This window comes from Pimephales promelas, chromosome 8 (assembly GCF_988280905.1).
Source record: "Pimephales promelas chromosome 8, fPimPro1.hap1.1, whole genome shotgun sequence".
NCBI lineage: Eukaryota > Metazoa > Chordata > Actinopteri > Cypriniformes > Leuciscidae > Pimephales > Pimephales promelas.
In genome coordinates this window covers 38303446-38326995 of record NC_142776.1, presented here as the reverse complement: position 1 = coordinate 38326995, position 23550 = coordinate 38303446, and the positions used below count along the sequence as shown (strand labels likewise).

Below are 23550 nucleotides of genomic sequence, written 5' to 3'. Positions count from 1 at the left end.
ATGTCATCCAAGATGTCCATGTCTTTCTTTCTTCAGTCGAAAAGTAATGAAGGTTTTTGATGAAAACATTCCAGGATTTCCTCCATATAATGGACTTCAATGGGGACCAAACGGTTCAAGGTCCAAATGAGAGTTTCAGTGCAGCTTCAAAGGGCTTTAAACGACACCAGACGATGAATAAGGGTCTTATCAAGCGAAATGAGCGGCCATTTAATAAATAAATAACAAAGTTTAAGTTTTATAAGCACAAATTGTCACCTTGCTCTTTTCTGTGATGCGCGATCGTGACTCTCCTGTTCGAACTCGTTCATCAAAATGAACGAATCTTTTGCTGACTCAACACATTCATTTCGTTCATTGACAAAAAAAGATTACTTTAAAGCCCAGTTTAAAGCAGTTTGCACTGAAACTCTCATTTGGACCTTGAACCGTTTGGACCCCATTGAAGTCTATTATATGGAGAAAAATCCTGGAATGTTTTCATCAAAAACATCAACCATTCCTTTGTTTTTCTTTAATTATGATGCTATAATATTGTGTTGTTGTGTTGCACCCAGTCTTTGGAGAACTGCGTGTGTATTCTGCACAACCTCACCTACCAGCTGGAGACCGAGATGCCGTCTCTCTTCACTAAAATAAACATGCTGGCAAGTCACGCTCGCGATCGCTCCAGTCCTTCAGACGCTGGTCCGATCGGCTGCTTCAGCTCCCAGAGCCAGAAACTGCAGCAGGAGGTTAGTGCCATGGTCATATATATATATATATATATATATACAACAGTACAGTTTAGTTCTAGACCATATAGACTCATGAATGTGCAGAAGTGTGGCATTAAGGATGTTCGTTGTTGTGTTGCAGAGCGGTTTTGACTATCCTGTGATAGAGGACAACAATCCTAAAGGCACCGGCTGGCTCTTCCACTCTAAAGCCCTGCAGATGTACCTCAATCTGCTGAGCTCCAGTGAGAGACCCGCCACGCTCGAGGCCAGCTGTGGAGCGCTGCAGAACCTCACCGCCAACGAAGGCTTAGTAAGACTATGGGCCCTATTTTAACCCTCTGAAACGCAAGTGTCAAGTATCTCTATGGGCGGGTCTTGTTGTTATTTTACCGGCGGGATAAATGACTCTCAAGTTTAAAAGGGGTTGGTCTGAAGTAGCTTCATAATTCATAGGTGTGGTTTGGGCGTAACGTGAAATAAACCAATCAGAGCGTCATCTAACACACCCTTTAAGAGCTGGTAGCGGATTGATATTATAATGGCGGATTTACCAGGAGCGTTCACGGCCGTGGAGACCGACGCTCTTGTCAGGACAGTGAAAGACAGAAGTGACGGTGTATGGGGACGGGGGAAACACACACAAATTATATACATATGTGTCTCGCCACTATTGGGCAAACAGGTCTGATCCGTCATTACTACACTCTCGGAAAAAAAAGGTAAAAAAGCTTTCACTGGGGCTGTACATTTTCAAAAGGTACACTTTTCTACCCAAAGGCTGCATATTGGTACCTTAGTGGTACATATTAGCTCCTAAAATGTACATATTAGCACATAAAATGTACATACTACCATCTAAAATATACATATTAGGACCTATGATGTACATATTAGCACCTAAAATGGACATATTAGCACCTAAAATGTACATATTAGCTCATGAAATGTACATATTAGCACATAAAATGGACATATTACCATCTAAAATATACATATTACGACCTATGATGTACATATTAGCACCTAAAATGTACATTAGCACCTAAAATGGACATATTAGCTCATGAAATGGACATATTAGCACATAAAATTTACATACTATCATCTAAAATATACATATTAGGACCTATGATGTAAATATTAGCACCTAAAACGGACATATTAGCACCTAAAATTTACATTAGCACCTAAAATGGACATATTCCCAGACAGCAAACTGACATTGAATCAACGTGGAAACGACGTCTCTCATGACATTGAAACAACGTTGATTTGCTCATCGAATTAACGTTGAACCAACGTCAGACGCGGCATTCTTCAAAGCTAAATGAAATCGAAAATTGGTTTGCTTTCATAACGTTGAAACAACGCGTTGATTTCAAGTTGATTTTCCGTTAGTTTTGAAAGAATGACGCATCTGACGTTGGTTCAACGTTAATTCGATGAGCAAAACAATGTCAGATCAACGTTGTTTCGATGTCATATTTCCACGTTGATTCAATGTCAGTTTGCTATCTGGGTTAGCTCATGAAATGGACATAATAGCACATAAAATGTACATACTATCATCTAAAATATACATATTAGGACCTATGATGTACATATTACCACCTAAAATAGACATTAGCACCTAAAATGTACATATTAGCTCATAAAATGTACATATTACCATCTAAAATATACATATTAGGACCTATGGTGTACATATTAGCACCTAAAATGTACATACTAACACTTAAAAATGTGCATATTAGTACTTAAAATGTACATATTACCACCTAAAATTTACATATTAGGGCCTAAAATCTACATATTAGCACCTAAAATGGACAAAAGTTTACCTTTTGAAAAGGTACAGCCCCAGTGACAGCATTTGTACCTTTTTTTCTGAGTGTACAATTAGCCTGAATGTGTAAGCTAGTTTCAGGCTCATCTTCATGGACACCACAATGATCTCCCTCATGTGTTCGTATGTTTCCTTGTTCTAATGGATGAAAACTGCTGCATCTGTGTTGATGAGAGAATCAAAGTGTGTGTGTGTGTGTGTGTGTGTTGTGCACCTGCTACATTATGGCCAAGCATGCGCGCTTAAAATAGCATTATGAACAACGAGCATCGCGCCACTGACTTTAGACCAGGTGTTTTCTGGAAGTGTAAAATAGCACTAGGGAACGTTTGCGCCGAAACACGCCGACCCGCCCAGGGAGCGCGAGTTCATTTCCTAGTTTACCGACGTGCGTCTATGGAGGGAAACGCCCACTTTGCACTTGCGTCAGGGTACGAAGTCATTTGCGCCGGCTATGACCAATCTGCCTGGTTTAGTGTGTTGTTGTATTTTATCTATTTATATAGTAATGTTTTATATATTAAGCCTTTTTTATGTACCTGTTCATGGATTAGACTCAAAGAAAATCAAGTATTTTTTGTTTTGTGATATATTTAAAAATATTTAATTAAATTTTCCCCTGATTTTTTTTTTCTAATATCATGACAATTATTACGATTAAATAGTTTTTATATGAAAAATATATTTTTTATTGTAAAAATAATTTTTTTTATGTATATATATTTAAATAAAACTATTTAATAATTTTAATAATTTATTTGAAAAGATTTTGCATGCTGATGTCCATGGTTGGAATCAAAGAATATGATAATTATTAATAATATTAAGCATGATTTATTTTTATTTTTATGTAGAATAAATCAGTTTTCCCTATGTTTTATTTTGCAGGTGTCAAATGTGTTGAGTCACACAATCGTTCAGAAGCTGAACGGCCTGAAGTACATCAGTCCATTGCTGCAGTCGTCCAATCCCGCGCTACAGAACAGCGCCGTCGCTCTCCTCGGGAATCTGTCCAGGTCCACACGCACAAACAAAACCATGGGTGAGTGTCAACAGGCCATCGTTCATCATTCATCATTCATATGAGACGGCTTAACATTGTGATGCTATTGTTTTAAAGAGTTGCATCATGGTCTGGGAGGTTAGTTGTTTTGCATCACTTCTGATTGCATTGGATACATGTTGCCGTGTTTGTGGCATGCATGTATGTTTCTAGTAATTAGTAAAGTAATAAATACTGAGGTTAGGTATTATTATAACTTAAAGTACTGTTTGTTTTTTAGTGACATCAATATCAATATCTGAAATACAAATATATAATATTACCAAATACATTACATTTTTAAAACAGTAATATCTTATACTAAACCTAAACTATATATCATTTGTAAGCTTGCAATCTATTGAGAAAACAGATTTGGTGATTGATTTTCAAAATAAATGACAGAGGAGCCGTAATTTATCAATTTGCAACAAGAATATTTTCATTCTCCTTAGGCGTGATCAGACTTTTATTTTGAAATAGTGATGAACATGAAATATCATGAAAGAAGGGTACAAACCTCACTTTGTTTTCATACCAAGAGTTCAAAAGATAGCATCCGCTCAATTATTGTTATCAAGAATTTTTTTTTTTAAATAAAGAAAAAAATGATAGTTTCACCATTTGTGATGTTGCAGGAAACTATAACGCACATACTTGTTATTTTTATGTTTCTTAGAGGTTGAATTCACACTTCTCATATTACTTCTAAACATGATGTCTAGTTCATAAATTGTGTAAATAATGGTTCATATCACTCTAAACACATATGGCATAGCTGTCAACCCTCCCGTTTTTTCCGGGTTTCTCATGTATTTTAGCTCTTTTCCCGCTGTCTTCCCGTTTGAGTATTTTCCCGTAAAATATACCGTATTTTTACTCTCTGATTGTGTGAGACGTACGGGCTCGGACAGATTCGGCTTGAAGTCGTTTATCCTCGGATGCGGTGCCGCGCGCGCTGGCCGGAGACACACTGGCTGCGTGGCGTGTCCGTTTTTATTGCACGCTGCCTGCGTGACACGCGCGTCTCCAGAAAACGCGTGCATGCTAGAAATAGAACTGACGCCTATTTTTCACGCGACAGGCAAGCGTGTATCTTTGCCTGGAATTTCTTTGCGTTTCCAGGCAAAAAAATAAATAAAAAATAGGAAACGATGTTTAGGCTAGCTGAATGTAATTTTGTACTCGAATACATATTAATACATTACATTTTGATGTTTGAAAGTCTAGGTTTTTACATAAATTCAGATATCAATGTAATTTAAACAAATAATAATTATTATAAATAGATTTTCAAATATATGAATAAAATATATTTTCTTTTTTTCCATTTGTTTCTTATGCTCTTAACAATGTGATTACATGAAGAAGAAAAAAAAAACTTGAAAAAAAAAACGTTCTGGGCCTATAGGAGGATATAAAGATAGTGTGTCTTCTGAGTGATGGTCCACCATCAGGCTAAATAGGCTCTTTAAAGCTACACAAAATGTGTAAATGTAATTAAAATAAACAGACAGCCCACTTCCCTATTTTGCGGATTTTGGAAGATGTGTGATAGGCTAAATGTTGAAATTGTTGTCCAAATGCTAGAGCAACACACGCTAATCCAAATGTAGATTTTTTTCCCTTTAAATGACACTGTCTCTTTCTCTCTCACACATAGGCTAGTTATGAACACCTTAGACTTTTAAGGATTGTGCTTTATTTTTAAAGTTTGTGGGTGAGAATCGTGCAAAAAAAAAAAAAATCCCTTATTTTGGGGAGGGATTCCGGGAAAACTCCCTTATTTTCAATGTTCAATGTTGACAGCTATGACATATGGAAATGGCAGCGCCCTTATATGGGCAGTAATGGAGTCTGGTTGTGCCCTAGTGGAAGCGTTCGGTACTGCGCACACACACACTCACTGAAAGCTCATTTACTGAGATAACAACCTAAAATTTGAAACACAACTTGTTCAGATTTTTTGGCTTTGATTTTGTTGCCGTTTTACAGTCACCCAGGTTTTGACATTTTCATAAACTCAAACTTATTTAACTTCTACAAAAATCAAGCATATCAAGCTTACAGAACTTGATCACTAGTGCTGTATGCTTTTGTCTGGTTTATATTGAGCAAGTACAAGTACTGTTGTGGTGTGTGGTACATGTATGATGTTGAGGTCAGCGTGATGTTGATGAACGTGTTTTGATGGTCCAGCCCGTCAGACTCTCCCGCAGCTGGTCGGTTTCCTGAACTCGGGGCTCACGAAGGGCGATTCCTCTCCCGAACACGACAGCACAATGGCGACCGCTCTCCACAGCGCACACTCCCTGCTGAAGGCCGATCCTGAGATCGGCAAGAGTCTGCTGAACAACGGCTTGATCAACTCCCTCAACAACATGAGTCTCAATCTGTGAGTACTGTTCAGTTGAGTCTTGATGAATTACTGTACGTTCACACCGTCACACACCAGAGATGGGGACTCGAGTCACACAAACAGCTGACTTCAGACTTGACTCGTGACTCGACCCAAAAGACTCGTCGGCAACCTGTTTTCATGCAATTATCGCTTTTTAAATCTAAATTCATTTTAATGTATTTCTATTTTCTTTTATTGGCGCATACGTTGGGGAAGCGTATGATGAGCTGCATGTCCCCCGCCCTTTGTCATACTGTGCATGAGACAGAGCGTATTTAGGCCACGCCCACAGCGGGGGAAAACAATCCAACCGTCTCTATTGACTTTGCGTCTGTAGATTTCTCATAAATTCAACAAAAGTTGGCTTTGTAAAACATCCCGCTCATTAGAAAGCTCTCTCACTCCCTCTCTCTCTCTCTCCAGTTCAATGTTGTCGGATCCAAATATGGTCATTTCCTTTTAATCAGCAACCAATCGCGAAAGTAAAAGGGGGGATTTAACTCTAAATGAGCAATCTCATTGGCCTGATGGAAATCTTTAGATCCCGTTTTGCGTTTTCTCAAAATGACTTTTCTCTCAAACTCCAAGTCTGAAATCTCCACTTCAGTACCACCTACAGTATGTACCAAACCTGTACCTAGTTTTATTAGGAAGACTATTACAGATGGATTTGTAAATATATTATTCCTAGCTTGATTTATATAACAATGTTTTTATAAAAACATGGCGAAAATCTATCTGATAACAGGATAACGAAAGTAGATATCCATAAATATCTATTTTCCCCCCATCTATTACTGTATGTGAACACAATGAAAAAATTATTTTAAACCTGGCTTTATCTAATAGGCTATATTTAGATTTCGTTTTTTTTTTTTTTTTTTTAAATATATGCAAATTCGCACATATTTAATTAGACAATGACAATTAATTTAAGACTTGGACTTCCAAAAAATGACTTGTGAACATCTCTGTCACACACCTTTGAGCTTCCAAAGCGGCGGGGGTCATTCTGGCTTCTCTCGGCTGCAAGGAGCGTCAACGTTTGAGCGTCAATCAGAAAGTTGAAAGAAGCTCAACTTTATGGTAATGAGCTGCGGCAAAACCCCAGCAACCAATCAGAATATAGACGTCCTTCGCGCCGGCTGACCAAAACATTAGTTCCGAGAAAATGGAAGAGAAGCTAATAATCGCCGATGCTGTTTCCTATCATTTATGACTTGCTTATGAGCGCAACTTTTATTTCAAATATTTACGAACGCTCGCAATTCATTTGCTCACGGTGACACCGATTTGACCTAATGCAAATAATAACAGCTAACTATTCTTTTTTCCCTGTCCGAATGTGACCAAAACGGTAATAAAAATGCTGTGATTATAAAGGGTTTCTTCAATGTATTGCGTGTGCTTTTTTTTCTTCTGTTGTGACGCTTCTGTTCTCCTGCAACGTCAGAGCGCTCAAAGCGTCAACGCGCTTCCCCGTACTATAGATGAGCGTGCTCGACGGCGGCGGTGTGAACGTACAGTTAGAAGAAAAAAAAACATATGGGCCAAAAGTGTGTGTGTGTGTATTACAGATATACATTTTGAAAGCAAAAAAACAAACAAAATAAAACAAAATGGGCCAAAAGTGTGTGTGTGTGTGTGTGTAAAAAAAAGCAAAAAAAAAAAAATAAATAAATAAATAAATAAATATATATATATATATATATATATATATATTAATATATTATATATATACATTTTAAAAGCAAAAAAACAACAACAACAACAACATATGGGCCAAAAGTGTGTGTGTGTAAAAAAAAAGCAAAAAAAAAACAAAAAAAAAACATATGGGCCAATAGTGTGTGTGTGTTTTTTTTTTTTTTTTGGTTTTTTTTGTAAAAAAGCAAAACAAAAAAACAAAAAAAAAACAAAACATATGGGCCAAAAGTGTGTGTGTATGTGTGTATTACAGATATACATTTTGAAAGCAAAAAAAAAAAAAAAAACCCTAAATGGGCCAAAAGTGTGTGGGTGTGTATATTACATATATACATTTTGAAAGCAAAAAAAAAAAAAAAACATATGGGCCAAAAGTGTGTGTGTATTAAATATATACACTTTGAAAGCAAAAAAAAACAAAACATATGGGCCAAAAGTGTGTGTGTATGTGTGTATTACAGATATACATTTTGAAAGCAAAAAATACAACAAAAAACATATGGGCCAAAAGTGTGTGTGTGTGTGTGTGTGTGTGTATACATATATATATATTACAGATATACATTTTGAAAGCAAAAAAAAACAACAACATATGGGCCAAAAGTGTGTGTGTGTGTGTGTGTGTGTGTGTGTGTGTGTGTGTATTACAGATGTACATTTTGATAGCAAAAAAAAAAATGGGCCAAAAATGTGTGTGTGTATATATATATATATTACAGATATACATTTTGTCCAAAATAGCTGCAGAAAATAGAAAAAATAAAGGGAAAAAAAGTAAAAATGGTAAGAATTGATTTCTGAGGAACATCTGTCTGAATTTTCCGTCAGGGGTCTGCCGAAGTCCAGCGCTGCGGCCGGAGTCCTCCTTCACAGTCTGTGGTCGGAAAAGAGCTTTCAGAGTTTTCTTAAAAAGGTAAGACTGCAAACATAAGCCAGATCTGCCAAATATCTGCTCCAAAATATTGGCTTTGAACTTTGAATCAAAACTGTTTCTTAAGCTTCTTTGGAGATGTACAGTAAACAGTTCCTGAAACTGATTAAATATGTGTTTAAATATGTGTTTAACCTGTTAACTGTCACCCCCCCTTTTTTGAATAGACATGAAAATGCACATTTCGAACTTAAATGGTTGTAATTCAAGAATGCTTTGGAATATAGACATATGATTGGTCTTGTTTTAAAGAAGACATTTTGGCAGATTTTTGTAGAAGTGAAATAAATTAAGAAAGTGAAACAGAAAAAAAGTTATAGAAGTTTGAGTTTATGGAAATGTACAATGTAAAAATATTAATTATTCATATTTTACATAAAATATATATTTTCAAAACCTGGGCTACTCTAAAACGGCAGAAAGATCAAAGCCAAAAATCTGAACAAGTTGTGTTTCAAATTTTAGGTTGATATCTCAAAAAATGAGCTTTCAGTAAGATTTTGTTTGAGCGCAGTACCAAACTTTTTCACTAGGGCACAATCAGACTCCATTACTGCCCATATAAGGGCGCCTGCATTTCCATTCCTGTTTTGAGTGATATGAACCATTATTTTCACAATTTTCATACAATTTCTGAAGTAGAGATCCTATTCAGAAGTAGCATGGGAAGTTTGGCAGATTTTGATATGAATTGAACCTCTAAGAAACACAAAGAACACGCATGTAAGTCATAGCTAGCTGCCACGTCACAAATGGTGAATTTATTTTTTTTTTTCTTGATATTTCAAAGTTTTCAGACCTTTTTTTCCAAAATAATTGAATGGATTCTATCTTTTGAACTTTTGGCATGAAAACAAACTGAGATATCTACCATTTTTTCATGATTTTTCATGTTTACTGCTATTTTTAAATAAAGGTCTGAACACGCCTTATGAGTATGAAAATATTCTTGTTTTATATTGATAAATTATGGCTCCTCTGTAATATATTTTGAAAATCAGTCACCAAATATGGAAACTAGAGATTGTAAGCTTTCAAATGATATATAGTTTGTCAATATTATTTAAGGTATTTACTAAGATATTATTGTTTGAAAAATATAGTGGCAAACGTCCCACCTGTGGGACGGTGACAGTTAAGTGGTGAGTTATAGATGTAAACACCTCTTATTTATAAGCATGCGTATATAAGAAAAGTAGTGTGAGAGTTTGTCAGTGTGTGTATGTCCTTCCCGAAGCTGGCTGTGGGATATTATGCGTCAGTGTGTGTGTCGGGCGGGTGTGGATTAGTGGATGGGTGTGGTACGGAGAACTAGATGTGAGGTGTGTGTGAGAGTGCTTACGGGTGAAAACCAATGACACCACACCGACTGTGTGTGTGTGCAGATGACCTAAAGAATCTAACCTCACTGGTTTCATAATACTCCGATAATGCCATGCTAGTCTTTGTGTGCACATATACAGGTAAATACTGCTGTTAGATCATGTTTACTGTATTTAATGTGAGAACTTTCATGTATTAATCACTTCTTTGTTTTATTATTGCCAATGAACAGCTTTTAACAAAACTTCCCCGACTTCTATGACTAGTTTCTAAGTGAAGGACGTTTTTGCTGAGAAAAAGATAAAAGATTATAGTGTAGTTTAGTGCAACACAGCCAGATCTATATAGTTTAGAGTCTCAAATATACTTTTATCAGTCAATCAACATTTTATTTGTTGATTTTAAAACACATTTGATTTATTAAGCACATTTAGTGGACCAAAGTGTGTAAACTGTTATCACAACAGTGTGTGTGGTGAATATGAGAGCTAACACATCCAGCTGCTGTTTTCTCACTGTTGTTGTGTGTGTGTGTGTGTGTGTGTGTGTGTGTGTTTGTTATTGAGAGGAAAGCGCACAGCACTTGTACACAAGCATCTGCTGGCTAATAACACACTCTAAACAATGCTGGGTTGTTTTAACCCAAATTTGGGTCAAATATGGACAAACCTAAATGTTGGGGTAGCCCTCAAACCGTATTGACTTTATAGCCCTTAATCCTGTAATTGTGGACAAATGTGGGCACAGAGGACTCAGGTGTGATCCTAACTTTTATTTATTATAAATGTTATATCACTGTCTTTGATAAAGTTTTGTCTATCCATTTATGGTGTTTTTTTATTTTTGGGGGGTATTTTTGAATTTATTTACTTCAAAAAGTACCATATTTTCTATGTAAATTATGCTTATTTTTATGTTTTATTTTTTAACTACATTAAAATATCATCCCAATAAGTTCTTAGAGCTCAAACCTAAAGATGAAGTGACTTTGCTGTCTTATTTTGGCTAAATTACAGTTTTTCCCATTCATTTCTATGGGTGCCCATTTTTGACCCAAAAACAAGATTAAGAAGTTTTTTTTCACCCACTTAATATTGTAGAATTGTGTTCAGGAGGCAAACTTAGGAAAAGTAGCCAAGTCTTGTACCGCTCAGATCAAGGGAAGTATTTTTTAAAAAATAAATCAAAACTATTTTGCCCACATTTGGTTAAAATGTAATTTAAAATTTTAACCCAACTTCAACTTTAATTACGTTTTTAACCCAGCTTTTGTCCATATTTGACCCAAATTTGGGTTAAAACAACCCAGTATTGTTTAGAGTGCATGGTCTGAATTCTACATTTTGATTGTTGTTGATGTTTAGTAATATTCACAGTGAAATATCTAATCTGGCGTGTGTGTTTATCTTGCAGCAAGGCATGAATAAGAAGTCCTTCGTGAATGACATCACATCGGCAGCTTTCAAGTCTTTCCAGGTGGTCGACTGAGACGCACTTTACAAACGAACGGCGTTTTAATTGCATTGCACTGTAATGTCGTTTAAGAACCCGAAATGTCTTAAGTAGTTTTTTGTTAATTGAATGAATTATGTTGTTTTCGCCATGAAAATAGGCGTAAATAAATCAATATTTTCATTCAAGTATTAAGAAGAAATGGTAAGAATGAGCTTTAATTTCTTTTGGGGCAGTAGATGCTTTTTTGTTAAGAACAATGCATGATGAATGCAATGACAAAAACTGTTTTTTTGTCTTCATTTTGACACATGTCTGTAGTATTTTCATTCAGTTTGGCAGTTTTTATAGTGTTAAATACTCCATTGTTACTCTTTAGTATGTTAAAGACATTTTACAGTCACTTTATATGTTATAGGTTCATATCATATAATTATATTATATTTTATACATTGTTATATATATATTGTTATATATATATATCTAGCAATATAAACGTATATCAAGGCGTCTCTATTTTGACATCTGTTCATCATTACAAATCTTGTGGTTGTTCTGTTTAGGGTGTGGATAAATCATGTTTTTCAGCTCACATTGACTTTCAATAAAGTTTTCAACAGTGCCATGTCTCTGTCACACTTTATTGTTAAATATTTATAACTTTTACAGAATCACAATTTCACCCATGCAAAAAGAAACTGATTTAACTGATTTACTGTAACATCTTTACTTCCCGGTAATATTTGATTTATAGTCGTGCTTTGAAAATGCATGCCAACTTTCACATTATGCATATGATTCATTAAATCAACAAGATCATTTAATCTTAAAAGCCAGCTTCACTCGGTTCATTCTCTTCAGACTGCTGATTTCTTTCTCTGTAGGTCTTCAGTTCAGTCAGAATTATATTTAAACGTATTATCAATGCAAATGATGTTGTATGATGAGTTTGCTGGCATCTCTGTATTATTTTCTTAGTCCTCTCTTAGTCCTGGATCCTTTTGTTCTAAGGGGGAAAAACAAAAATGCATTATTTATTTATTTTAAATAAATAATGTGTAAATTATCAATATGGTTGCATATTGATTTTCAGATCAGAATAGACATGTGACCTATTTGAGGTCGTGATCTACAAGGTCACAAAGAATAAAAAGGTTATTTGTTAAACTTAAAGGAGTAGTTCACTTTTAAAAAAGCTTTTGCTGATAATTTACTCGCCCCCATGTCATCCAAGATGTCCACGTCGTTCTTTCTTCAGTCGAAAAGAAATTAAGGTTTTTGATGAAAACATTCCAGGATTTTTCTCCATATAATGGACTTCAATGGGGACCAAATGGTTCAAGGTCCAAATGAGAGTTTCAGTGCAGCTTCAAAGGGCTTTAAACGACAGCAGACGATGAATAAGGGTCTTATCAAGCGAAACGAGCACTCATTTAAAAAATAAATAACAAAGTTTAAGTTTTATAAGCACAAATGCTCGCCTGTGATGCGAGTTCGTGACTCTCCTGTTCAAACTCATTCATCAAAATGAACGAATCTTTTTTCGTGTCATTTTGTTAATTCAATGAACGAAATGAACAATTTGACTCTGGAAAAGATTTGTTCATTTTGATGAACGAGTTCGAACAGGACAGTCACAAAGACGCATCACAGAACAGAGCAAGGCGACCATTTGAGCTTATAAAACATAAACTTTGTTATTTATTTATTAAACGAGCGCTCGTTTCACTTGATAAGACCCGTATTCATCGTCTGAAATCATTTAAAACCCTTTGAACACTTTTCAGTTTGCACTGAGAGTGTCTTTTAGACCTTGAACCGTTTGGACCCCATTGAAATCCATTATATGGAGAAAAATCCTGGAATGTTTTCATCAAAAACCTTAATTTCTTTTCAGACATGGACATCTTGGATGGCATGTGGGTGAGTAAATTATCAGCAAAAGTTCTTTTAAAAGTGAAGATTCTTGGATCCATGTGTTTATTTGCAGGAATGTAGCATGACCTAATATACAGTATATGCCGGTAGCACATCAGGTGTTAACAAAATCCATGTATTTAAGCCAGCATCAGATTAGTGTTATTTTGCAGCATCTCGGGTGGCTTAGAGCAGATCTCCCAGGAGCCCCGGGTCTGTCTGACCCCTTTAACCCCTTGAACAGCTGCCGGATCTGTCATGCTTTAAATGCGCTGACATGACATGTGGATATCGGCAGCATCATAACTGGAGCCTGTAGAGACATCATAAACTCCTGTGTTATTCCCACAGTCGAGGCTCCAGCGGTTGTTAAAGCTGATCTCAGTTCAGTGCCGCTCAGATTAGCCACAACTCGGCAAGTCTGAACAGATTTGGCATGAGTCAAGCAGGATCATGTGTGTTTGGCGTGAGATACATCACCGATCTGAACACTGGGTTGGACTAAGGCTTTGTTAAGTCCTGTGAATGATGGGATCGACTGCTGGTTTGTTAGTTAATGCTGGTTTGTACCTCCGGGTTAGTGTTCAGCAGCTGTCCACATGCATGCAAAACGAGCTTTACACCCCCACATATGTTTTAGTATCATGCATTCAATTCTGTTATTTTTGTGGGATTTAATAATATTAAAGTGTACCCTATATTGCTTAAATTAAAGAAGTTATCTGACAATTTTTTGTTATATTTTGCATTATAATGTGTCATTTGGTCACGAGCATGGCAGTACCACTGTAAAAAAAAATATTTTCAAGATTTGTTATCACAGCATTTTTTTTCTTTTGTCAAATCAACTTAAATTGTTTAATTAGTTCAGATAACTTATTATTTTGAGTTTCTGATGGTTAAATCAGTCTCCTTCATTGTATTAACTCACTTTTTCCAGTTTAATCAACTTAAAATTTTAAGGCAACCAGATTACTTAATTTTTTAAGTTAAACCAACAATATTTTTTTACAGTGTACAGTGTAATTTAAATTTCATTTTGCCACATAATTCAATTATGTTTATAGCATTATAGAATGACTCATTAATGTTAAATAATATATTCACTGTAAAAAATAAAACGTAAATTTTACGGTAAAAAAACGGCAGCTGTGGTTGCCAGAACTTTACCGTTAAAAATACGGTAGGAACGTTAATCGTTTTACAGACTTAACTTAAAATTTACAGTAATAAACCGTATTTTATTTTCTGATAAAATGTTGATTTACCAACTTATTGATATCTGTAAATTATACAACGATTTGTTCTTTTTCACTTTCAAAAACTGTAAATTTAACGGTATTTTACTGTAAAATTATATCACAGTTATTTACCATATAAAGTATGAAAACTTTCTGTTAACCAATTAACAGTTTTGCACTGTAGCATTTTTACAGTCTTTTACTGTTAAAATCACGGATATTTTTTTACAGTGTTTTTTACTTGAATTAAACAAGTTGTTTTAGATTAATATAACCTGACACATTTATATATATATATATATATATATATTATATAAAATATGATAATAGCATGTTTTGGACAGGAGCATGATGTAATATTCTTTAAAGTATCTTTCAGTGCAATTTATGATATGAATAAATATGGTAATTCGGTGTAATCATTTGTATCTGATTATTAAATTATTTTTTGCATACATTTAATTTCATTGGATTGATTCAGTTTGACTATATACTTAAGTTGACCAAAAATCGTGTATATTTTGCATAAAAATATATTATATAAAAGCTTGTTTCCTCCATGGAACAAAGAATTAAGAAGGAATTGCTACTTTTATCTTACAATTCTGATTTCTTTCTCATAAAGTGCAAGCTTATGTTTCATAATTCTAACTCTTGATAAACAATTCTGACTCACAAGTGAGAAGAAAGCCAGAATTGTGAGTTATAAACCGCAAATGTGAGGGAAAAAGTCCGAATTGTGAGATAAATTGCGATAAGCTCCCATATAATCATGTTTTGGAATGGTAACATGTTATCCTTTCAATGCTGTATAAATATGATCCTTCAGTAAAAAGGCGTATCAAAATTCCAGCATATTACCATCTGATCCTCTCATTGAACCGTGTACTTCGCATGTACACAATGAGTCATCTGTCTGCTTTTAGGATCACAATCTGATCAATGGTCATGCTACAACAAAGCAGCAACTGTTATTTCACACAGAAAGTTCTGGAAACACGATGCTATGCTAGATTATCTTAGCGGCATTACGCATCTTAGCTAGGTCTTTACCGAGGCCTTCACTGAGGTCAATATGTTATTTTAGGACTGTTTTCTTGTTGAACAGTTGCTTGATATTTAACACCCAGACAGGTTGAATGCGGCTGTATTGACAATAGAAGAATGCCAGAACAATCTGAACCATAAGGTCATGCACGATCCTCATTTATGGATTGCACTATTTGAGGTGATATGTTTAAAAATATCAATGCACACTTGGGGTCAGTGCGATTTTTGTAAAAGAAATGCTTAAAAGTGACCGCAAAGACATTTATAATGTTACAAAAGATTTCGATTTCAACTAAAAGCTGTATATTTGAACTTTATATTTATCAAAGAATCTTGAAAAAATGCATGACGGTTTCAACAACAATCTGAAGCAACTGTTTTCAACACCGATAAGAATCAGAAATGTTTATTTTCAGTAAATCCTGATTTCTGAAGGATCATGTGACACTGAAGACTGGAGTAATTCAGCTTTAATTCAGCATAATTTTACAGTTTTTATTGTATTTTTGATCAAATAAATGCATCTTTGGTGAGCTAAGAGACTCTTTTACTATAGTGCAAAGTTCAGTAACGCTTTAGATTACAGCCCGGAAAGTACTGCATAATTAATGGAGCAATTTAGCAAGAGCACACCTTTTTAAAATAATGGTGAACCAGTTCATACTCTATAGGCTTTTTAAAAATGACAGGACTGTAAAAAAATATTGATGGTTTAACTTAAAAAAGTAAGTAACCTGGTTGCCTTAAAATTTTAAGTTCATTGAACTGGAAAAAGTGAGTCAATACAATGAAAGAGATTAATTTAATCATCAGAAACTCAAAATAATAAGTTATCTCAACTAAATAAATTATTATAAAGTTGATTTGACAAAAGAAAAAATGTTGTGATTACTACACTATAATTTTTTTTGTTGGTTTAACTTAAAAAAGTAAGTAACCTGGTTGCCTTAAAATTTTAAGTTGATTGAACTGGAAAAAGTGAGTTAATACAATGAAGGAGATTAATTTAACCATCAGAAACTCAAAATAATAAGTTATCTAAACTAAATAAATTATTATAAAGTTGATATGACAAAAGAAAATATGTTGTGATAACAAATCTTGAAAATATTTTTTACAGTGAGGGTACATTTCTATGCATTTAGTAGAAAAAATAACAACAAAAGTGCACTGAAAATGAAAACTATTGCAACTTTTGCTTAAATATTGGGGAGAGATACTCTTGTTTCATGTAGTGGTGTTTGTTACCCTCTTGTTAAAGGAAAATGCACACAAACAATCTTATATCACTGATTCGGAAACCTTTATTTATTATACAAGCTCCACTTTCCCTGCACATGAAACCAGATATATTTCCCAGTACATTTAAAAAAAAAAAAAATCACAATAATCTTAGCCCAAACATAAACATCTGCACTTTTGCAATAAAAAAAAAACATTTTATTTTTATTTTTTATAAATGCATAGATACTGTATGTACCCTGTCATTTTTTTAAAAGCCTATACTGGTACACAATTATTACAAAAAGGTACGCAGTGTATGTTCTCGCTAAAATGCTCCCAAATTATAAATAGTAGAATAAGCACCCCCCTGTTCTTTAATACTTACATTATAAATATTTGCTTTTAATTCTCCTGGCTGTTCCCCTTTTGTCCCCAAATTTAAAATATTGTTCCCTTATACTTATATTTTATTGTAGACTATAATAACAGAAAGTTACACTGTAAATTCCCCATAATTACACAGTACGTTTCAGGCTGTAATCTAAAGCGTTACCCAAAGTTCTTCTAACTTTAATCATCAGGTTTCTGTCTGATACGGGTCATGTGAACAACCTCACCAAAATAAAGTATAAAAACTGGGTATTTTCATTTGTGGTGTGAATAGCGATTGATAATGCATGGGGACATCATCTCACATCACAGCCACTTACATTTTCTGATGGTCACTGACTCGATTCCTGAGAACGGTGATCTATAAGACAAAAAAAACACACATATGAATTAATCTCGGTGAATCACTGCTGTATAAAACCTCTTCTCATGTCAATCAAACTGAGCCTCTGGCAAGCGGTCGCGTCGAGTCTGTGCTGGGTGTGACTGCATGTGATGGATGTATGACATGTTATAAACGTCCTGTTCTTATGTTGTGACTTTCGTCTTTAACATCTCGATCTGGTGATGCAATAATTGTGTGTAAGAAACCTCACCTCGTACTTCTGGCACATGTATTTGTATTGCAGCTCAAACTTCTCGGCCTCGAGCTGGCGCATCCACGTCCAGAGCTCGTTGGCAGCGTCTCTGCATGATGAGAACATGATTAACTAACACATGTTAAAGCTATACCTCGCCATCCACATTATTCTTTTTTTTTTTGCACTTTCTCTTTTTTTATGCTTACAAACAGAACAGAGATGACAATCATAGCATAAAATTCTGTAACAAAATTGCAAAACATGTCTTTACAAAATTGAGAAATGAGAAAAGAAGTTAGCAATGTGTAATTATCTAAAACAAAGAAGAAATTATAATAAATGAGAGAGAGATTAAGATATATATTTTTAAGCTCTGTTGCTTCGGCTCTCTCCTTTTGAGCTGAATGGTTACTGCTCAAATAAAAACAAATAAATAAATAAATAAGATATTAAGATATTTTATACATATAAAAATGTTTTTAATGCTTTCTTATTTACTGAGGATGAGATGGTGTTAAGGTACATTTCAAATTCTTGCAAAAAAAAAAAAAAAAAAAAACCCAATAAAAAATAGCTTGTGAATTTACATTCATATTTATAGAATTTGCCAATAAAATAAATTAAATTAGTAACAAAGTTACAGTTAGAATCAGAGTATCCTCTTCAAAGGTTACTGAAATATCTTGCTGGACATTGTCTTTAATAAAAGACATATTTTCCCATAATTGTTTAGTGTAGAAACATGACCAAAAAAGATAAACAGTTTCTGTGTGAACTCGGCAAAATGAGCATCTCGTGTCAATATTACTTTTATATTTAATCATGAAATATTTAGCAGGGTAAAATGTATTTATTATTGTGAAGGACGCTTCTTTTACTTAATTTGTTAAAAATCTTTTCCCAATATACATTTTTGAATAATCTATTCCAGTACGAGATTACAGGAGAAACAGAAACTATATCAACAACTTTATTATTATTATTATCTTTTTTTCCTGAAAAACATTTTAAATATTTTTAGTTGACTCAGGAAAAGTAAGCTACATTATACGCCGAGTTTCGCTTCATTTATGAGACCAGAGTCCAGTTTGCGCACCAGATGATCTATTCATGATGATCTATTTTCTACTAGCCTATATTTACTATATTTACTTATTTATTAAAACCAGACAACTGGTTGAAGAAACATTGATTGAAATTAAGATACAATTAATACAAAACAAAATTCACCTTAAAGAAATTAAGGCTCTCTCTGCGAGTCGCTTCATGTCGGTAATGGAGAACTGTCACGCTCGTAGCAATTTTTTTTTCTCATAAATGCGAACACAAAAAATAAAATAAAAAATAATATTTTATGTTCTGTGGAGGCCGACCCTTCTTCATCCGGTTAGTAGGCTATTACTTTTGTTTTGTAATTCATTAAAATAATTCGCCACCTAAAAGTTAAAGATTTGTTGTGTTGTGTGTATTTGGCTCATATTAAATATAAAACGCATGTAGACTGCTATTTTTCTAATGTCTGGACTAGAGTGCTAGCATCATAGATATCTATATAAAGGCTAGATATGTCGCCCACACTGCTGGCCAATGGAGGTCGACGTCTGCACCTGGCGGCCATCTTGCCACAGGCAGCTCGCTCACTCGTAACAATGGTACATGTACGATTTAAATCACCGTAACTTGCTCAATTTTCTACCGATTTTCAAACGGTTTGTTTTGTTATAAACGATAAATATAATTATATAAAATAATTATAGCCACGTTAATAACGTTTGTAAGAAACCAAACCGTTTGTAAATCCGTCAAGATTTCAACGAGATAAGAGTATTTCTTACACCAGATACCAACAGAGCCCGCCAGAAAGCCTGCCTGTGACAAGATGGCCGCCGGTGATGACGATGGAAACTCCGCCGTAACACGTCTAGCCTTTATATACATATCTATGGCTAGCATTCTATGTAAACACACACTTCAACCGGAAGTAGAAAACCGTTTAGTCAGTTGAACCCGCTATGAATCATGGGAAATAGAATAAGGTGGATATTCCCCGCTGGCTGAGGTGTTTGACGATTTTACCTCAGCTTGTCGACGCTCATGTTTTCCACGTTCATTTCCTTACGCCGTTCACTCAGGATGGTTTTTTTCTTCTCTCTCTCAGTTTGCTTCTTAGGTCCGCCCCTTTTATCTGTCTGTCAATCAAATCCAAACAGCACATGAGCATTGGTGACCTGATCTCTGTGACCTTTGACCTCTGAGGCGTCTTACCCTCTGCATGTATCCCGTGTACTGAAAGCTTGCGAGAACCTTTTTCTTCTTAGCGTCATCGTCCGCCTTCCTCTTGGCCTCGTCCTCCTCTTTTCGTGCTTTTTCCTCCTGAAATAAATAAATGACCAATCCCATAAGCGACTGTTTCCTCCTATAGGATCGCCATGACGTCCTCTTGAAGAGACTTACGGCTAGTTTGTTTTGCCGCTCTTTGTCCCGCTCTGTGCGGATCCGCTGCTGCTCCGCCCGCTCGGCCCTGCGGTTCTCCTGATGATCACAACACACACACGATCCTTCAGAAATCACTCTAATATGATGATATACTGATTATTATCAGTGTTGAAAACACTCTTCGTATTTTTGAGGAAGCTGATACTTTTCCATCCTTGGATTATTTGATGAATAGAAAGTTCTAAACAACAGCTTTTATTTGAAATAGAAACCTTTTGAAACATCACAAATGTCTTTACTGTCACTTTTGATCAATTTAATGCATCATTGCTGAATAAAAAGTGTTTTTGCAAGATCAAATTGAATGGTAGTGTATCACGTTTATTTTATTTCCAGAATGGGATCTGGAATCTATTTAGTGATAATCTATGTCACGTTTTATCACACACTGTAAAAAAATAATAATAAAAAAATAAATAATAATGTTTATGATTTGTAATCACAATTTTTTTTCTTTTGTCAAATCAACTTAAATAATTTATGTGGTTAAGATAACATAATATTTTGAGTTTCAGATGATTAAATCAATCTCTTTCATTGTATTAACTCAACAACCAGGTTACTTAATTTTTTAAGTTAAACCAACAAGTTTTTTTTTTTTTACAGTGCATGAATGGAATAATCTTTCTTACTTGCAAAATAATGTTATTTATGCATTCACTTCCAGGAGACTCACATATAATTTGATATAGTTTTCTAAGACACTCATATTTTGCTTTGGTAAAATATGAAGTACTTTTGGATGTACTGTACAAGAGTGAGTTCTTTCAGCTTTACAAGCCTTTATATGAGTGTATCTACTGAATGTATTCAGTTTTCTAGGTTGTAGTGGTTAGTCTGGTTCTGTGAGGATAATCCCAGTCCTGCTGGAACTGGTTAGAGCCGGTGGACCAGTATAACTCACTGTTTACCAACAAACCCGACTGGTCTGGCATGTCATTCAGCAGGGTCATTTCACTTGTCTTATCGTGGTTGCAGCGGTCGGGTATTTAATTATTAATTGTCAAATGCCTTACAATCCGCTGGGTGAGGTTGATTAGCTCTTCTTCTTCTTTCTTTCTGCTCTCGAAGTGCACTTCAATGAGAGTCTGCAGCTCCGTCAGGTCTTTCTCCATACGTTTGCGGTGAATATCCTAAGGATACATGTTTAAAGGTGACTAGGCAGTAAAAACTACTTGTTTAATGGCAGTGCTACTAAAATCTACAGGTCATATTACATTGTTTAGTTTAATAACTGGAAGTTGAGTGTGATTTATTGGTATGACAGTAAACGTATGTTCGTATTGAGAAAGTATTTGCTGCCTATAGCTGGTAGACAGAGAAAACAAAAGGAAATGTCATGTTTATGGTGCAATATAATATACCATTAAAGAATAATAATAAAATAAAATATTAATTAAAATAAAATAATTCAAAAAATAATAAAATAAATAAATAAAATACAAATAAAAAATAATAAAATAAAATATAACAAAATGTACTCACATCAAAATCAACTTTCTCTCCATCAGGAATTTTGGGAGGCACTAAAGCTGGCACAAAGGGTCTTAAAATCAACAACAATGCATTAGTTTTTTTTTTTTTGTTTTTTTTTTTCTCATAAAACGGTCTTTTATTTGGGAATTTTTGGTTATTTTATAGTTAGGCTATGTATCATGTTGAGTGGTAAGCAACATGCACACTAGAAAATACTAATTTAAAGTCAAAATTAAAGTCTTTAATTAATCAGAACGGACAAATTACACTAAACAAATGCAACTACAGGTGCAAATCATAACCATGACAACAATCAGAAACCTATAGGAGACAGATAGCGGGAACCATAGAAACAGGAAAAGAAAAATGTGATACAAAATAAAAGTCCTAACATAAACCTGTCTTTTTCTTTTCTTTTAATTTATATTTGAAAAACCACTCACTTATGCTTTGGCTTTGCTTCTCCTGTACCATTCAGTTTGCATAAGGGAAAGGGAGAAATGTGGATTTATGAAAACACTTGCATACAAGTAATGTAGGTGGTTTAGTTCATTGCTCATCGGGGACAAACCAGTTTTAAATGAGGATTAGTTTACCTTCCTCTCCATGTTCCTCGGCCGCATCTAAATAAGAAAAGACAGCATGTCACCTGTCAGCAGTGTGCTAATCTACGGATAAAGCCCTGGAGACACGCTTCTTATCAGACACGGGAATCTGGACTAAAAGCTATTTTGTCTAAACCTGTTCAAAAAAATTCGGGTGGTCACCTTTCAACTCCGTAACACAAAGAGTGCATTTTTTCGACTACTTATAATAGATACAATTAGCATAGGCCTATATTTCAGAGAGGTCAAAGCTGCTTTGGGGTCATTTTGAGCCAGGAGGGTTTTAGACATGATGGATCGGTCCATTAAGCACACAATAGCCGGCATTGTTCGAAACTTCTTCTCAAATGTGTCACACTTGGTTTAATCAAAGACTTTGTGAAAGTATAATTATTGGGTGTTGTTTAGAAGCACTTGCTGATCCTGTGTTTTTTTTTTGTTTTTTTTTTACCTGAATGGAGTGTTTGCTTCCCAGCGGCCTCTACAAGCCCTAAAAATGAACGCATAAACAGTGATTTATCCGAAAACACGCTGTTTTAAAGTCTTTCCTTTGATCATTATAATTGGTGTGCATTATATATAATAATTAACTAAGTGATTATAATTATAGTATTTATATTTTTTAAAAAATGGTGTAAGATTTAACAATTTTCACTCTGGAATTTTTCACAAATAATGACAAAGATATGGGAATTAACACATTGAATTAAACACTAAAAAGGTATTTTCTTTTAAAACAGTCAAAAACCTTTGTTTTATATATGTCTTTGAATTCATTACAGTGAGTCAAAATGATGATAAATATTTATAGAATGTGCACAATACATGCACACAAATAAAGGATTTTTTTATTTCACCCCATGATCAAAAGAAATTATCTAATAAATATTTCGATCATGAAAAATAATTTGATGGTGTGAAAAATTAAGCATTGAATTTCATAAAATATCCAAAATATTTGTTTTTATGCAAAACACCATTTATCTATTTTTATTTTAGCATGACACAATTCATGATTCACCAGACAACATAATCTGTTTATTAATTCTGAGTCCATTCTGGCAAACCTCTTTTATTATTAGGCGTAGCTTTAGCAACAGCATTGAGCACACTACCTTCCTCCTCCTGCTCCTCTTCCTCATCCTGCAA

General features: G+C 34.6%; 2 protein-coding genes across 3 annotated transcripts in view; one reads left to right on the top strand and one right to left on the bottom strand.

Moving 5' to 3' along the window:
* pkp1b (plakophilin 1b) overlaps positions 1-12043 on the top strand; it is a 25108-nt gene extending 13065 nt beyond the window's left edge. Inside the window, exons 8-13 of the mRNA XM_039653842.2 lie at positions 558-734; positions 859-1029; positions 3454-3607; positions 5807-6002; positions 8544-8628; positions 11383-12043. Of these exons, the coding sequence (XP_039509776.1) occupies positions 558-734; positions 859-1029; positions 3454-3607; positions 5807-6002; positions 8544-8628; positions 11383-11457 (858 nt within the window). The 3' untranslated portion in view covers positions 11458-12043. The remainder of the gene's footprint in view (positions 1-557; positions 735-858; positions 1030-3453; positions 3608-5806; positions 6003-8543; positions 8629-11382) is intronic.
* Positions 12044-23550, bottom strand: tnnt2b (troponin T type 2b (cardiac)). Of its 2 annotated transcripts, none has more exons than XM_089134523.1 (11): positions 23517-23550; positions 22393-22419; positions 22240-22261; positions 21806-21866; positions 21337-21453; positions 20279-20356; positions 20090-20197; positions 19901-20013; positions 17840-17930; positions 17564-17604; positions 12044-12427 (listed from the first exon to the last, which is right to left on the bottom strand). In XM_089134523.1, the coding sequence occupies exons 5-11, from the start codon at positions 21433-21435 to the stop codon at positions 12388-12390; spliced, it is 570 nt and encodes a 189-aa protein (XP_088990649.1). In that variant the 5' UTR covers positions 21436-21453; positions 21806-21866; positions 22240-22261; positions 22393-22419; positions 23517-23550; the 3' UTR covers positions 12044-12387. The 2 variants fall into 2 exon arrangements, with proteins under 2 accessions (XP_088990649.1, XP_088990648.1); XM_089134522.1 differs by lacking the exon at positions 23517-23550 and adding an exon at positions 22853-23261.

Coding starts and splice junctions, on each gene's coding strand:
- tnnt2b (XM_089134522.1), bottom strand. CDS start 22,907: ATGCGTTCATTTTTAGGGCTTGTAGAGGCCGCTGGGAAGCAAACACTC. Junction 21,454..21,805: donor GAGAGAAAGTTGATTTTGAT/GTGAGTACATTT, acceptor ATGTATCCTTAG/GATATTCACCGCAAACGTAT. Junction 17,605..17,839: donor ACATGTGCCAGAAGTACGAG/GTGAGGTTTCTT, acceptor TTTGTCTTATAG/ATCACCGTTCTCAGGAATCG.